General features: G+C 31.3%; 1 protein-coding gene across 2 annotated transcripts in view; it reads left to right on the top strand.

Annotated features, from left to right (window-relative positions):
- The window catches only part of LOC136988160 (serine/threonine-protein phosphatase 6 regulatory ankyrin repeat subunit A-like), a 126,030-nt gene that overhangs the window by 58,576 nt on the left and 48,606 nt on the right, over positions 1–18,848 (top strand). For both annotated transcript variants that reach the window (XM_067285982.1, XM_067285981.1), the window contains exons 16-18: positions 7,789–7,906; positions 8,616–8,823; positions 14,068–14,155. In XM_067285982.1, the coding sequence (XP_067142083.1) occupies positions 7,789–7,906; positions 8,616–8,823; positions 14,068–14,155 (414 nt within the window). The remainder of the gene's footprint in view (positions 1–7,788; positions 7,907–8,615; positions 8,824–14,067; positions 14,156–18,848) is intronic.

The following is an 18,848-nucleotide window of genomic DNA, read 5'->3' as shown; positions in this document are numbered from 1 at the left end:
TCTTAAATTTTAATTTTAAACAATCTGAATAATTAAATAGTTACTAAAATTCATACTAATCATGTAAAGTGATTAGAACATTTGTCAAAAGTTAGAAAAATAATAAAAATAATATACAATAAAATTTTGCATAGTAAGCTAAGTAATAATAGAAAAGTGGCCATGTTATTTTGACAAATAACTACAAAATTATTTTTGAAATTAGTTTTTTTTTTTAAGAATTAAAATGTGGTTCTTTATTTAATTATATTAAAATTAAAAATAAAGTGGCAAAATAAAGCATTAAAAATGTAAAACTCTAAGCTGGGTATAGCTTTCATAGCTCTGGAATTTCTTGTGAATAGTGCTGAACAATGGAAATTTTTTGTATATAAGTGAACCATTCCTAATTATTTCATTATTTTTTATATTACTTTAAAAAAAAAAAAAACTCTATATGTTATATTTAAATCTTATTTTCATTACTTAAGAAGAGCTATTGATAATACATCTATAATATAAAGTTTTAGTTTTTATTCTTTATTCAAAATCTTTATGTATTTTTAAATATAAAATAATAATAATACATAGGCTTTCTTAACAGTAAATTACCATCACTCAAGTTTTTACAATCAAAATTTAAACAAGACAAAATAGGAATAACTGAAACGTGGATTACACTTGAATCGTTTCACAAATCAACTCTCTTCAACGATTATATAACTGAAACAGTTCTAGCATGCAAACCACCCAGTCCAGGACGTTCAAGTGGTGGTTTATGCATCTTAATAAAAAAAACCTTTATGTAAAATACTCCAAATCAAGAAATCTGACAATTTCATTCTGTTATTACTTTCAATGAACAGATCTATACATGGAAATAATGACAATAAGTTAATAATAGTGATAATTACCTATATTCCTCCGAACTTCTTAGAAAAACTCTGAAATCTTCAAAATAATTGATTCTTGGCAGCACATCGCTTTGTATATTCTATTATTTGGAGACCTTAACTCACAAATCGCTGAAACAATGGACTCTCAGTATAGCAGTCCCAATTCTCTAATCCTAAATAACCACCAATCAAAAGATAAACAAAGCAATAGACTGGGTATAAACTTAATAAAACTCACAACTGAACATAAAATGTACATTTTAAATGGTCACACTGGGCCTGATTATCCAGCAGAATTCACCTCACTATATGCTCTGAATTTTTGTTAGACTACTGCTCAGAATTCATTACAACAACCTTTGATACTTCTGACCACTTCCCAACAATAACAACATTTTTAATATTTTCTCAAAGTAAATCATCTAATTTGTCCAATAGGCAACAAAGGATTAACTACAATATGCCAAGATATCTAGTCAAAATCGAAAACAAATTTAACAACATTTCCAGAGATAACTGACCTTAATAGTGAAGAAATCTACAAACTTATGATTAACATAATGAACAAATACATTCAAATCAAAAACGACAAAAGAGCAATCCAAAATAGACTTAAGAAACCATGGTATGATTTTGGCTGTTATAAGATGAAAAAGATTAAACAAACCAACTTAAAACTATTTTGAAAAAATTCAAACAACTTAAACTTTATCAATTATATAAAGGCCAAACAAACCTATAATAATTTATTGAAGGCCAAAAAGAAAAACTATTTCAGCAACCTAGAATCCTCTATAATAAACCACAGTAAATCATTTTGGTCTATTATTTGTAAATTTTGGTTTAAAATAGACCAAGGAGAAAACACCTCAATAATAAACCTTGAAACATGGAAAAAACTTCTATCAGCGATTCCCAGATTTCCCCAACCAATCACATCTTCAATATCTAATACTGATTTTAACAACAAATATTTAGACTCTAAACTTATAATTAAAGAATTAGAAGATACCATAGACAAAATTAAGTAATACAACCCCCAGAAGTCTGTATTCCAACTAAATTTCTGAAAACCCTCCCATATCACATTAGAATTAAATTACTGAACTTATTCAACTCAATGTATAACACAACTAAATATCCAGATTCTTGGAACTCAGTCATACTTACAATGATACACAAAAAGGGTGACAAACTCTCTCCAAGTAACTATAGACCCATAGCTTTACTTTCAGTCTTAAGAAAATGTTTCACATCAATCCTAGCAATCAAATTCCAACTATGGACTAAAACAATGGATTTTGAAGCTAAATTCCAGTATGCTTATATTAAAAACAAGGGAACAGAATCTGCTATCTTCCTGTTATCATCGTTAATACAACTGCACGTAACCAAAAATCATAGGAAAGTATTTGCATTGTTCATAGACATTCAGAAGGCCTTTGACTCAGTGTATGTTCCCTTATTGGTGCACAGTTTAAAAGCTAAAGAAGCAGGTAATCACTTTTCAACTACAATATTAAAATTATTCTCAACTTTCAGTATAAAAATTAAACAGGGCTAGCTCCTCTCTCCCCTGTTAACTTTATTCCATGGTGTACTCCAAGAATCCCCTTTCACTCTACTTATTTAATTTTTATTTATTAGAAATAGATCATCTCTTCCAAGAACCTACTGATGATATTGAAATCGACAATAGAGTTTCTCACTACATCCTATTTGCAGATGATCTGGTAATTTTGACTCCTACAAAAAAATCTCCTTGCAAAGGAAGATCAACCAACTAAAATTATACTTCAAATCAATACATCTAGCAATAAATCCCACTAAAACAAAAGTTATCATTTTTCATAATAACAGTAAAATTTTGGAAAAAGAATCCAGGATTTATCTTGACAAAAATCTTCTGCAAATAGTAAAAGAAGTAAACTTTCTGGGAATTACATTTGATTGGAATCTTATGTTTAAAGCACATATCCTCAGTTTAAACAACAAAGTAAAATCAGCCATTGACAACCTGTTATTTTTATGTTCTACCTTAAAAACTTCAAATTTGTTTATTCATATGAAACTTTATAACGATAATCAACCCAATCATCTACTATGCAAGTTTAATCTGGGGTCAAGATTATATATACAGACTAGAAAGCTTCCACATCTATTTCCTCCGCAAACTCTTTCATCTGGAGAGAACTGTCCCTGGATATGCCATACGCCACAAAACTAACTGCACTGGGTCCTTTCCTTTTTTCTTAAAATGAATAATCAAATTCTATTACTATCGACTAAAATTCAAAAGTGACGACAATATCATCTTTATACACCAGGAAATAATCAAAACTTGTAATAAACCAAAAGCAAAACATTTTTGGCAAATTAAATTCAATAATATATTAAATTTATTTGGAGTGTCAGACCTACTATTCAAAGATAACCTACATGACTGGAAATATGGTTACATATTGTTACTGGAATCTGGAAACTGCCAATCCATAAATAAAGATCAAGCCACCTAAGCAAAAGCAGTTACCATCCCTGGTATATAAACTTCTTAAAAATACCATCCTCCCAACCATACATGAAAATACCAACTAACTTTAGTGTAAAAAGACTCATAGCCCAACTATGCCTCAATAAAAATTCACTGTTTATTAGTAATACCTATATCAACTTTTCATAAAACCAATTCTTTTGGTGCAAATCTGACGACTTCTCGATGTATCACCTTCTACAAAATTGTCAAAGCCTTGCAAATATACATGAATCATACAATATTACACATATTCTCCAATGAAGTCCATCCCTTGACTTAAGAAATAACTTAAATAAACTTAATAAAAAAGACTTAGATAATTTATATAATTACTTTATTAAAATTGTAGAAATGATAAAAAACTAAAAAGTTCATTCAAAATGTACTAATACTGTATAAAGTTAATTAGCTCCATATCACCATTTTTGATAAATTTGTATTCTTGTTGCTGCTTACAACAGGATTATATGCTACTTACTGTAAATTATTTGTACAAACCTGTTTATTTGTGAGCTAGTACAATACCTGTAAATTTTTATTTTTAAAATATGTATTACCCCCTGCAACAGGGAAACTCCCTTTCTGCCAATAAAGTTTGATTGATTGATAATACGAGGGCTGTTCGGAAAGTTTGCAGCCTCAAATAGAACAACAAACAAAATAATGTTAAAACTTTTTTTATTTTTCAATATAGTCTCCTTTATTAGCAATGCACTTGTTCCAGCGATGTTCTAGCTTTTTTATGCCATCACAATAGGTCGATTTGTCAAGGTGTGCAAAATACTCATTCACTTCAGAGATGACTTCGTCATTTGAGTGGAATCTCTTTCCAGCCAAGAATTTTTTTAGGTTTGGAAAAAGGTGAAAGTCACTGGGGGCCAAATCAAGTGAGTACGGTGGATGTGGAACTAATTGGAAGCTAAGTTCGTTTATCTTTTGTTCAGTAATTCTGGCGGAATGTGCAGGTGCATTATCGTGGTGGAACAAAACCTTTTTCTTCTTCAAATGTGGCCTCTTTTCTTTGATTTCTTTCTTCAGTTTTTCCAAAAGTTCACAGTAATAGACAGCATTGATGGTCTTTCCTCTTTCTAGGTAGTCAATAAAGATGATGCCTTTAGCATCCCAAAAAACCGAGGCCATCACTTTCCCCGCTGATGGAACTGTCTTTGCCTTCTTTGGTGGTGGCGAACTGTGGTGTTTCCATTGCTTCGACTGTTCTTTTGTTTCAGGAGTGTAGTAGTGGACTCCATGTTTCGTCAGTAGTCACAAACCGACGCAAGAAATCCTGTGGGTTTTTCTGGTAGAAGTCCAAACACTCCTTTGACATCAAAGTGCGAACACGTTTTTGCTCAGCGGTGAGCAGACGCGGCACCCACCTTGCTGAGACCTTCGTCATACCCAAATTTTCGGTTAAGTTGTGGTGCACTCGGTCGACAAAGATGCCTGTTGTCTCAGCTATCTCACGCGTTTTCAAACGGCGATCTGCTAACACCAAATCGTGAACTTTGTTGAGATTTTCTTCAGTGACAGCAGTTGACGGCCGTCTGCTGCGAGGGTCATCTTCCACACTCTCTCTGCCAGATTTAAAAAGGGCTGTCCATTTTTTCACAGTGGTGTACGAAGGAGCAGACTCTCCCAAAACTTCATCCATGTCAGCTTTGATTTAAGATGGTGTCAACCCTTTTTTTGTCAGGTATTTTATGACCGCACGAGTCTCCATCTTCTCCATCTTCTTTTGACAAAGCACTTGCACACTGACTATTTGCTAAGCTGTCATGGCAAAACTTTACAACAAATCAAGCAGAAATTGATATCGTATCTTTAGCAAAGATGGCTGAATTATTCCCGCCAAAAATTAAATTGATCGCAGCGCCTCATATAGGCAAGGCCGCGAACCTTCTGAACAGCCCTCGTACATAGGCTTTCTTTTAAGTAAAGTCTGAAATTATTACTTTTCATACTTTTTATCATCATCATATTACTTCTTTATCCTAATGTTTGACAGGCTTGAAAAACTTAGTTTGGGCTTAACCCCTTCTTGTCCGCGCGAATTTTAAAAAAAATCATAATTAATAATTAAATTATAATTAAAAATAGTCAAAACTAAAAAAAAAACGAAAGAAATGTGTTAATTTTGAAGAAAACACTTCAAAGTACAATTTCCTTTTTCTCGCCTTAGCGCGAAACTTGACACTGATGAGTCATTGTTTACACAGCTGGATGACCTTGAGAACAGCTGGTGTCGTGTTTCGCGGGACATTCTCATGAAACTCTCGGGAGGAGAAGGGTAAAAAGTAGGGTGAATACTAGATGGCTGGATATTTCAAAACTTTTTTTTTTAATTACGATTTTTATTGAAATTTCCGACCCCCCCGACTTAATTAAACGTAATTATAAAAAAATCTATTAATTAAAAAAATTAAAAAACTATTGGATGTTGTTTTTTACATCAGAAAATAGCTTTAAATAACTTTACCGAAGTAAAATCGGTGCGCTAGAAGTTTAGAAGGATAAATAAAGTTCTATAAAAAAATCCCATAAAAAAACAATTAAGCGTTAATTGCCCGTCATTAAGGGTTAATTAAAATCGCAATAAAATTTTTTCGCGCGGGAAAAAATTTTTCAAAAAATTTGGGGACTGAAAATACATCCGAAAGTCCAAAAAAACATTTTTTTTTCGCCGATTTTTTTTCTCCGAGGGTCTAAAACACCATTTTCTGTGTAACGCTATGTAAACCGATCGAACTGAGTTCGATTGCGGACAGAAAGGGGTTAATCATTCTAATGTTCACAAAATAAAAAACTTATAGAAATGTGGGTACCGAGGAGGGTCGACGAGGTCAGACCTCTGGTTAATGTCGGCAACAAGTCGGGGGGGGGGGGACTTGCCTACTTGTCAGAAATGGCTTAATTAGTCGGTAGGGATCCCGTAGGGATGGGACTGCTTTTTATCTGGTCGAGTGTAGGAGGGAAAGTGGAGTCGTGGTAAGACGATAGGCGAATATTCGAGCAACCAAGACACCATTTAACAGGATAACAACGATTTAATGGAAAACAAAATATATCGTTACAAAAATCTGACATTAAAAGGGGTGACATATATATATAAAGCTATATATCCCTATCACGCGAAGAGAGAGAGAGAGTTCACATAAGTGGGTTCCATACCTCTGGGACAATCAGCAATTCAAATATGCTGTTCGTCACGATGATCGAATATTCCTTTCTAGGGAAGGTTCGATGGCACTTGAGGCAAAATAGTCAAATATATTCTGTAGGCACACAGGGTAAGATCGCAACTCGATCTTAATCGATGAAAGACTCTCCATCGGGGGAGGAAGGAAACATCTTATATATATCTTTTTGCTGGGAATTTTGGTCACGTGCAGGTGCTTAGGCCATAGGTGTTCCCGGGATTGGAAACAATACGGCGAATTCGGGCGCTAACTATAAACTTAAGTTGCAAGATGATCTGTACTCAGCGTAAGAACAATGGATAGTTGACAGTTATACGGACGGGGACGCATATTTTCTCGTCCAGGACCGTTTTTAGGCAGGATGTTTATATCCAGGACCGTTTTTAGCAGGATGTTTATAATAGGAAAATTTTCGAGTCAATATGGGGAACAATTTTATTATAATTCGTATTATATTCGGATTATATCCGGATATAAGAAAAGGGTAATTATTAATTCGGATATAATTTATTATAATTTTGTGTCAAGAGGATTTCCAGATCTCACAGAAATCTGTGACATACAAATCTATTACAAGTTAGTCAGTTAAAATAGGAGACTTTGCACATGATTTGATGAACTTAAAATCTTGAGATAAATCTCTTTAACTACTTTTACCCGATGATGTAATAGAAAAATGTAAATTTTACAAAAAAAATTCTATTTAATTATAAATTAATCATACACAAAGACTAAAAGAATTCTGTATTAGTAGTATAAAATTTTTTATTAATTAAATTTAAGCATGAAAGAATAAAATATGATATAGAACAATTGAAATTTTATCTAGTGAATAGGGATGATGCAATGACAAAAATTTTAAATGAAAGATGACTTTTTAGTTTTATTCTGAAACTGGATTCTGTCTAAGATCATGTTTTTAATTTAGAAATTATATTTTTTGAGAAATTAATATTTAAAACAATATTTTAATAAAATGCTTTTATAATTTTAAATTGCTGGTTATCGCTATTAATTTAAATACTTAACAGCATAGCAAAATACTATGAATGCTGCTATTGTTATTTTTATTGTCAGTGTTTTGTCTTTTTTTTTTACTTTATATATTTTTTAATGTTTTATCATCAATGTGTTTTATTAGAATAGTTTATTTAATTGTTTAATTTTATTAATATTTATATAGAACTCCACTAATGCAAGCTTTATTGCATAATCAGCTGGGGTGTGTTTCATTGTTATTACAACATGGTGCTTCTGTAACAGCAGTTGATTCGAATAAACGATCGGCTCTTTTCCGAGCTGTGAGTATAGTTTAATTAAAATGTCTTTAATAAACTTTTTATAAATTAATAAAACTAATGAGATATTAAAATTTGTATAATAGATTATTTAAAGTAATGTTCTGAGGAAAATAAGTGAGATAGATCTTCAGTAAAAGTAGTAAATTCTAAAAATTGAAAATTTAATAAATAAATATATAAATTTTACTATTTATAAATAATTTTAAATATGTATTCAGATAAAGTTTAAAAATATTTTCTTAGTTATGCACTCTTACATTCATATGCTAGAGTTTACATTTATGTATTATTTCAATTGTATTGAAACTACCAGAAGGGAAAATTTGATTTTTAGCAACATAACATGTTACTATTTGAGTGTTTGTTTCAGAATGCCTTTTTTTTTTTTTTTTTAAAGTTTCATACTAGATCTGTTATTCCACTTTTAAGTTTCGATCTGTTATAATGTTGTAAATATTTTTATCCAACATTGACAGTATTTTAACATGAACCCAAACTACTAATTACAAGATGGCATCATATTATAATTTCATATATAATAACTCTTTGGTAATTTAATAACTAATATAATTTTAGTGAGGCACATAACATATGGCAACAAATAAACAATAGTTCATTATTATATCTGTTTCCATATTATAGTAAAATCTATTTTTTCTACTTTTTATATGGTTTTAATGTTATATTAATTTAATAAATATATTTATAGGCAGTTGTTGGAAATGAAGATTGTGCTGATATGTTGTTAAAAAATGGTGCATCCGCTACTCATAAAGATATTAATGGTAAAACACCTTTGCATTTAGCGGCTGCATCAGGTAATAATCTTGTTTTAGATTCTCTCCTACATGTCTGTTCATCACATGATCTAGTTGATAATTCTGGCTGTACACCTCTACATTGGGCTTGTTATGCTGGTAAATATTTTTGTTTACTAAAATTATAAACTTTTAATAATTTATAAAATTAAACTGATTTAATATGTATTTGTTGCTTTTGTGTATATCAAATTTAATTTTATTTATTTAAAATGTTAAAAAACTTTTCTGTTGAAATTTTTTACATTAACTATTATACGAGTTAATTGATATTAACTCTTATTCATACCTAAACTAAAACATAAAAGTGTATTTAAATTATATATTTTATTCTATAAATTAATTTTACATTAAAAAGAATTGTGAGTTTGTGATTTGAAAAGTGTATATAAGTTTTATATTTTTGACAATAAAAAATAAATTTTTAAAATAATGTAATACAACTGGACTATTCTATCTTTTCTTCACTGAAAGTTCACATTTGGGTTGTTAAACTTTTGGGAAAAAATAGATTATTTGCATTTTTATTCTAAAAATGCATTTCAAGTTTGTTGAAAAATATAAACTTGAAACACATTTCTAGAATAAAGATGCAAATATAATAAGGTTTTTCTCCAAAGTTTAACAACCCAAGTTCAAACTTCCAGTGAAGAAAAAGATAAAATACACTGGTTGTATCCAAGTATTTGAATATATCTGGGGAGATTCTTTAGAAAAACAATAAATAAATTTTTCGTTTGTGCTTAGAATATGATCCAAATAGAGAACGACTTTATTCTATAAAATTTTGAATTATTTTATTGTTATATGTGCTATTTATTATTTGAAATTATTTTTTGTAGTTTTAAAGAATTCAATAATGAATAAAATGATCTAAAAATAAAACTAGTAACTCCACATTTAACATTTTGAGTATTTTATGCATATTTTTACACTGAATCCAAAAATATAATAAGAATTTCTGTAATGTTTTTAGTTTTGGTATTTCAAAATATCTAACTGTGCATTTTATAATAGTGTAACACATAGAGTTGCTATTTATTAATAATTAGGACAAATTTGTAGTACTGATTGCTAACTGTTTGATTGTAAGAGTTGGTGTGATAAACTTGATTTGGTGAAAAATTTTATCAGATACAACAAATCAAAATGGAACCACATTAACCCATGATCAAATTCAGTTTTTTTTTTACTTTTACAGGATCACATGCATAAGGAGCAATTTTCTATTGATTTCCCATGTGTAATTATGCTGCACATAATTGCCATTCCTTGAATTTCACATTTCTGAAAAATCCTTTAATATTCTAATTCTGTGTAATTCCTTTAGTAATCTAATTCTCCTTTAATATTCTTTTCTGCACATGCCATATTTCAATAATGTACGTTGTTTTGTTTACAGAACATTGTCCTTGACCAGACTCCCTTAGAGAGTTCTTTAGACTTTTAAATAGCATGGATTAATGTGAAACAAGTTCAGCTGGAATTAAATAACAGGAAAGCTGAAGTGTTTTTCAGAAGGACCAGGAAATGATTTTTCTGTAGTTTTTCTGCAAGAAACAAAGCCATGAAAACATTTAAATATTTGAAGGCTTTGGCACCTGAGGCTATATTACAGAGCAAGTGTTCAATGTTGTAGTGACTCGTTGATGGCACATGTCATTACATCATGCCTAGCTGACAAACATCTATGACATCATGTACTGTACAAAACTCAAGTAAATGATGAGTCATTCTTGGTAGTGTATGGTTTATTCATCTGTGTTCTGATGCTTCTATGCCATTCATTGTCATCCATTTCTATATCATCTGCGCAAAGCTTGTTGAATTGAGCATTTATGGTTGAGGTAGGTTTGTGAGTATAATTGCTTCCAGTATGAATGGTGTGTATGGCATTGTTAGTTTTAAGCTTGTTAGTGAATAGCTTAGTAATAAATCCCCAGGGATTTTTGGAAGCCTTACTACAGTAATTTCTCCATGAGGTGAGCTTTGCTTCTTTAATTGCTGAATTATAAATTTTCTGGTGTTGGAGAAATTCTCTTTTTAGTTCGGTTCTGTCTGGTTCCTGATGGCATTTTTGATAGCTTTTCCTAAGCTTGTTATTCCTTTTCCTGAGCATTATTAGTTGATTGTTCCACCAAGGAATGGGTTTTTTGTTCATGCATATCTTAGAAATAGCAAGATTGCAGGCATCTACTATTGTGTTAATGTTCTTTTCTATAATTTCCACAGTTTTTTCTTTGCCCATGGAATCACGGGGCCAGTGATAGTGTCTTTCTATGTAATTGTTGATGTTCCAATCTGTTCTGGCCAAACAGAACCATTGTTTAATGAAGTCATCCCTGTTGATAGAGTGGTGTTGTATGTCAAAACTGATGTAAGTATGATCGCTGAGGCTATTATTCCCCAGGACGCTCCAGTTATACACCAAGTTTTGTCCATGAGAAGTTGACACTGTAACGTCCACCCAGTTCTCACCATTGCTTAAGATAAATGTTGGGGGTGAATCTTGGTCATTATGTAAAAGCAAGTTATGCGAAGCCAGAAAGGTTTCAAATATTCTTCCTCTCATGTTAAGCTTTTCCCCTCCCCATGTAGGGGAGTGTGCATTTATGTCTCCAGCAAGAATGACCGTCTTGCGATTGGCTTGGTTTAAAATGTTAGTAGTATGGTCTAAGAGTGCTTGAAGAATATTCAAGTCTTTAGGAAAGTAGACATTGATTATGATAAAACTGTAGCTTATTGCAGGTGACTTCTATGCAAACGATATACTTGTTGCTTAGTTCAGAGTGCAAGAGAATTGAAAGATTGTTATTTGGTGCTAAAATTAAACTACAGGGATAATCTCTAGTTCTGCTGAACATCACGATGCCAGTGGGGATGCAGGCCGGTTTATTTCTGATGCAGTATGACTCCTGGATTAAGCATATATCATAATTGTTCAGCTTTTTGTTGAGAAGGGAAGTTGCATCAATCCCCTCCCCAAGTTGACCTGCAGAATCTTAATTCGATTATTAGAGTTCTGACCCATAGTGAGTTTTTTCTATAATTGTTTTCCTGATTTTTTGGAATGTTGGGCAGGAGTCATCTCTTGCATTGTGTTTGTGATTAAGCCCACTTTTCTTACAGTTGTTGCAAATAGATCCTTTTGTTTACTTGGGCAATCTTTAAAGCTATGTTCCCCTGTGCATTGACTGCACACGGGAAGGATGGCTACAATCTTTGATTGAATGTCCAAATTTGCAGCACTTATAACATTGTAACACTGCATGAAAATCCCGTATGTGGCATCTAGACCATTGTATATTTATTTTGCCGACTCTTAGAAAGATATGTCTCCGCCTTGGTGCAACATCAATCACCCAATTAGTGAAGAGCTTTCCCCTTTTTCCTACCTGGAATTTGAGCTCGCATTGTTTATTAAATTCTTCCTCTTGCATCGTTTCATTAATTTGTTGGTTTTGTTCATATATGCAGCTCATTATATCATCCTTGATTGTATCTGTGAGTTAATTATAATTTTCAGGAGTTTTTTTAGTAGGTAACTTGGCAATAAGGTTTGTGGCAGACTTCTCTATGGCCTGACAGAGGGTGTCAATATTTGGTTGTTTTTCCAGTTCCAATGCAATACCTCCATTTTTTATTTTCTGTATTTTGTTTACACCAATTTTCAGTTTTAATGGGTTTATTTCTTGCTGTAATATTTTTATGTTTTGCTCGCTTCCTATTGTATTGTCTTTATTGTAGATTAGCAGCACATGTGAATTTGTATTCTGTATTTTTGACTTTCCTTGTTTAATAGTTGGTATGTTAGTGGTCCCAGACCTGTACAGCATAGAGGAGTGCTGACTGAATTGCACCCCTAGCTGAATAAGCTTAGTAGCATTAGGACCAAGGCCCCATGTGTTCCTAGCAATACTAATGAGGGCGTTGGTCGTCTTTTTTAGCTTTTTCCGTGATGTATGTGACGTGGGGTGTGAAGTTAAGTCTCTCGTCAAGAATAACACCTAAATATTTAATTTCCATTGTTTGCTTTATTCTGTGAGCACTATTTGAAGGGTAAGCTTCCTGATGAGTGGCGCATTCCTACCAACTATCATGCTTTTGTATTTATCTGTGTTAATGGGTTGCCTATGCTTAATACTCCACTGGTGAATGTTATTGAGAATGTCATTGCATATGTCCTGTAAGCATTCACTGTTCCTGTATGAAGCAAGGATAATTGTGTCATCTGCATAGTCCTGTATGTGGCAGCCAGGAGGCAGGGTATCATTTAAGTGTGGAATAGAGTTATAGGCTATGTTCCAGAGACCAGGACTAGACCTGGCTCCCTGAGGACAGTCTCGAGTGATGGGTATGACTATGTTATTTTGTTTATTTGTTTTCTGAAACTGTGCTGTACTATTTGTTGAGTATTAAACACAAGATCATGTTATTAATTAAACACATGGCTTCCTTCCCATCTTTATTTAATTGATACGGTACTTCTACACGTTTTGGGCTTTTGACCCCTCATCAGTCAAGTGTGTTTAATGTTGACTGATGAGGAGCTAAAAGCCTGAAATGTGTAGAAGTACTGTATCAATTAAATAAAGATGGAAAGGAAGCCATGTGTTTAATTAATAACATGATCTTGTGTTTAATAAATACTCAAATGTTATTTTGTGTTGTATAACAACAACAATAAAGAAACACCTGCACTCCTGTTGCTAAGATAGGACTGAAGAAGTTTGTAAAGATTTTGAGGGCAGTGATGAGCATGTAATGTGTGCAGGATAAAAAGCCACCAGGTGTGATCGAAGGCATCTCTAAAGTCAATAGTGATAATTGTGGTATGCTGATTGTTTTGTATAGCCTGGTGGATGTAATTAATGACCTGATGGATAGCATGAATACAGAAAACACTTTTATTAGAAATTTCTCTCATGGAAAATTAGTGTCATGGAAAATGGAACCCAAATATGCTACTTGATTACTGTTTGACACTAGATGTTTTTGTAGATGGGAACATACATGTTCCCCAAATGAGATATAACATTAACTAGAGTTACATTTCAAATAATATGAACTGGCTGTGCTTGTATTACTATAGAAATATACAGATTTATAAAATTATAATAGTATGCCACTGAAAAATTTTAATTGATGCAGAAAATCATAATCATTTTATTACCCAGTATACTTAGTTTTTATAATAATAGGTTTGCAGAAATAACACAGCTAATTTAGATAAATTATATTCAGTTTGTTATGAATATGTTTTGCTCACTATAATTTTATTTTTATAAACTAATTTTATGAAGTTTCTGATAATTTTAAATTATTCTGTATTTTACTTAACAGGTCATGACGTGTGTGTTGAATTATTACTTGACCATAATAAGGAGAAAAAATTTGAAGGAAAATCTTTCTCACCTCTTCATTGTGCTGTGTAAGAATTAAGATATTTAAATAAATTAGTAGCTTGTTATTATTTATATATTATTTTTCTTTTATTGCTTTATTTTCTATATATATATATTAGTATTTATTTAAAAACTGGGATCATCCAAATATCTATAAATGTAATAAATAACCCTAATTACTAATATGTTTTAGCAATTAAGAAAAATTACAGTAGGTTAATAAGTATACAAATTATCTTTTAACTGAAATTTTATGATTTAATAAAAATAGGCAAAGAATAAATAAATAGAATGATGAAATACAATGGTAGACAAAATATCTTTATCTGAAGCTATTCAAGTTTATATATAACATATATACAGGGTCATTCACAAAATACAGATACCACCCCCCTTATATTGGGCCACTGGGAGTTTTGGGTTCGCATCTTGCCAGGACGCATTGGCCATGTGGAATTTTCTGGGTTTTCTCCACATCTGTAATGCCTGAATAGGAGTCAGTTACCTTTAAAAAGACCTCCTGGAAGGCATCCTCCCTAGGCAGATCGCTCAAGTGTTGTGTTGTCGTAGCTTAACAAAACAAACAAAACAAAGCCACCCCTTATAATGTAGCCTTGCCTCTTGGTTTCAGTGCATTAAAGGGAATTGAGTCTCCATCATAAAGCCTATAAAATGTGCATATCATTACCAATATTTCTTTTATCCAATATATTAAAATCAAATAGTTTAAAAAGATCTTATTCTCTATTGGCTGGCAATACCAAAGTACAGCTGATGATTTTGAACTGATTTATGCTTCTCTCTGTCTATGATGTAGAAACATAAATTCAATCTTTTTGTTTCTAAAGTATAATAAAATACTTTGTACATAAAATTTGTATAACTGTAAAAGAAAAATATGAAAATAAAAAAATAGGATGTGACAGTTAAAAATACCTGAAATATCCCCTCCGTACAATAATGCAATGGTTAATTCTTTTGCTCCATTCATCTAGTATGCTGTAAATTGTTGTTTGAAATGTTTGTACATGCTTTCACTATATTACTCTGTAATTCTTGCTATGTATGCATTTGAGGCTCATAAACAATTGCCTTTAAATGACCCCCAGAAAAAGAAGTCTAAGGAGTGAGGTCCAGAGATTGAGCAAGCTACAGAAATGGTCCCACTCATCCAGTCCACCTTTCTAATAGGTAAGTATTTAGCCACATATGGACAATTGCTGCAAAATGTAATGACACTGTCCTGCTGGAAGTAAAACTTTATTTTAATGAAGGCAGATCATCCAGAAATGGCAGGAGCACATCGTTCAGTTGCTGAAGATATTTTACTCTGTTTAATTGCCTTTGCAAGAAGTTAGGTTTTGTTATTGTTTTGAGAGATACTGCACCATACATTCAGATGAAGATCATGTTGTCAATGATCTGCATACACCCAATGTAGATGGTTTCAGAAATTACTGACTGTTCTTGCAGTTTTCAGTTCTAAAAAAAATGGTAGGTGGCCTCATTGATGGTCATTACACATGACATTAAATCAGGAGTTTGAGTTCATAAATCTACTGTGAAACTATTCCCAATTTCAGGAATCATTTTTATATAAAAACTCTCTCTCCTTACACTATGAGGACAGATTTTGTTCCTCTTCATAGTTATTTATCTGAACTGATGACTGAGAATAGTCTAATGCCTTGGCTTTTTCTTATTGATATGCAAGGATCAATGAAAACACTAACAAAGACATCTGTTTTTTTCTATTTTCATTATCATTATTTTCCATGTTTAATTAATTTTAACAATAATACTTTCACTTTTTGATAGAAAGTGCCTTAACAATGCACTTACCTGCAACAGATTGTACTTACATGAGAAGTCTTCCACAAACTAAACACAACATAACTATGAGGCAGTCAATCACCTAGGTAAAAGGAGTAACTAGATGTCCCATATTTTATGAATGACCCTGTATGTATATATATGTATACAATTAAAAACATGAAAATGACATTATACTTTTTAATGCAGAAATATACTTTACCTTTTATTATTTCATATTGATCCTTGAAGATTTTTAATTTATTACTTTTGTAAACATAGAAAAACTGTAAACATGATAAACTGAATGATTGTTAATACATAGATATTTACCATATTTTATGGCATGTAACTTAAGATGTGGCTTTTGTCTAAAAAACAATTGAAAATATTGCTCTGTATCTTCATATATAAAGTTGCATTCTCCCATAGGGTAATTAACTTCACTATATTTATGAATATAGCCTTTAGTAGGATATAAGTAACCTCCACCTAGTCCAACTCTTGAATTAAAATGATTGCTTAATTAAACATATTATTAGAGTTGTTATTTGCTGTAGCTAAGCAGCCTTTGCATGTATTTATATAGAATAAATGACTTTTTTTAAACTTCTCTTTTTTCTTGATAAATAAAGTGTGCATTCTAATTTTTCTTTTAGCAGAATACAGTAAAAAACTTGGGCCCAGTGACAAAGGTGGCTTAAATTAAATGCAATAAATAGTTCATGCTGAAATGTCTTATATGCCATAAATTATGGTAATTACATTTCTCAGGTGGAGTCATTAGGACAAAATTTTTATCTTAATACATTAGATATATTTTACGTAGTTAAAATAAATCAAACATGTATAGTATATCTAAATGAGATGTATAAAATTAACATATTTTGATCATTTATATAGTTAAAATATGTTTATGTCAAACTAATTTCAAATTAATGGGTTTAAAATCATAATTTTTAAATCAATTGAATCATATTATTATTATTATTAATTTTTTTGAGTAACTGATTTGGTTTTATTCAAAACTTATTCCTTCAGAATGTTGGTTTAACGTACCTGTTGAAAAAGTCATAAATATTTGCGATGTAAATTTCAATTAGAACCTTTCGAATTGGATTTTATCATAAAATAATTAATAAACAAGATTTTACCAAAAGAAAAAGCTTTTTGTTGTTTTATATCAATAGAAAGACATTAATTATTAGCTAGGTTGAGGCTGAAGTTTTAAATGCGAAAACGTGTATGTCAGACGTTTGGCGCCGCTTTCCTGTAAGCCTAGAAGTTTGACAATGGTGTTTGGATAGTCAGTGGAATCATGCTCGACATTCCAAACGCCATTGTCAAACTTCTAGGCTTACAGGAAAGCGGCACTGAATGTCTGACGTACATGTTTTTGCATTTAAAACTTTGGCTTCAACCTCACTATTAACTATCTGTAGATGCTTCCTACTATAAAATACTAGGTGAGCATAATTAAAGTATCTCTATTCAACACTGTCTAGAGAGATATTTGAGCTGTTCACAGGCCAAATCAATTAACTCCATTTGTAAATCCTTAATATAATTGTTATTATTTTTACATTTTCGTGTAACTAATTTTATATATTGTTATATTAAAGCATAGCTTTAATGTAACGATATATAAAAACACATTCTACAATGTTTATTTAAATTTAAAGTTTAAAAGGAATTTTAAAAAATAATTTACATTATCAATTTTTATACTTTTTGTTTTGTGGAGTTAATTGATTTGGCAAGTGAGCATCTCATTTAATAGATCAAATCGAACCAAATCTGGTATAGTAGCATTTTAAAATATTCAGATATTCTTGTTAAAAAAAGAAAAGGTTCCAAACTTATGACTATGGCACTTTTGGTGCTGCAAGCAAGAAACATTTTATTTGTACAAGACACTCATGCTGTACAGAGACCTTTGTGATACAAGTAATGTTGTTTCATATAGTCTCTATTCTGAGGGTGTAACCTAAAGGCAATGAACAGTGTGTTTAACAGCTAATAGTAATTGATGCTCTGTGATATTTCTCTTATGCAATGTTATACCATCTTTTTAGGTTGCCAAATTTGCAATATGTCCTCAATAAACCACACTTTTTACGTGTCCCCAAACCAAAAATCACATGGATTAAGATCTGGAGAATAAGGTGGCCAGGCATTAGGAATTGCACAACTAATCACTCTGTTATGAGTAAAATGTCAAAGAAACTGCTATACATAGCATCTGATGTGTTTGTGTTCCATCTTGCAAGAGAGTGATTGACTCAAGGCACTATCATTGTTGAAGTTGTGGTATGAGAAAAATGTCAATCATCTCTCTATCCCTGGGCTGTCACAGAACATGTCACAGTTCTATTGAGATTAGCTTCTTCAAGAAAGAATATCTCAAGAATAAATATCTGTAAATTTATGTCAGACTGTAACTTTGGGCAACTGCAGTGGAATATGCAGGAAAACATGAGGATTTTCCATTGTTCAAACACAACAATTAAAGATGTTCACTGTGTCTTGTCACTCTACAGTATAATTATCTTCCATAGCCATAACACACTAACTATGGTGATGATGATCAAATTAATGTCAATCAAAATCTTCATGTTTTCATTTATCATTCTTCTAGATATTTTAGTAATGTATCTACATAAATAAGTCTTCAAACATATTGATTGCTCTTCCCAATTTTCTTTATTAAGTAAATTTCTAATTACTTTTTCTCTCCCTCTTCTTGTAATAATACTGATGTATGTAACTTAATATTTTAATAGAATTATTATTATTATATTATTATTATTTTTTTAAATGTATTTTTTATTACTTTACAAAAATATTCTTTGAAATAATATATTTAATTTCTTACCATTTGAACTTCTCATCTCAGCTCATTATATA

Source organism: Centruroides vittatus, unplaced genomic scaffold (assembly GCF_030686945.1).
Source record: "Centruroides vittatus isolate TY-2023 unplaced genomic scaffold, ASM3068694v2 scaffold_324, whole genome shotgun sequence".
Lineage (NCBI taxonomy): Eukaryota > Metazoa > Arthropoda > Arachnida > Scorpiones > Buthidae > Centruroides > Centruroides vittatus.
The sequence above is the reverse complement of the archived record's forward strand: the minus strand, read 5'-3'. Positions and strand labels throughout refer to the sequence as shown.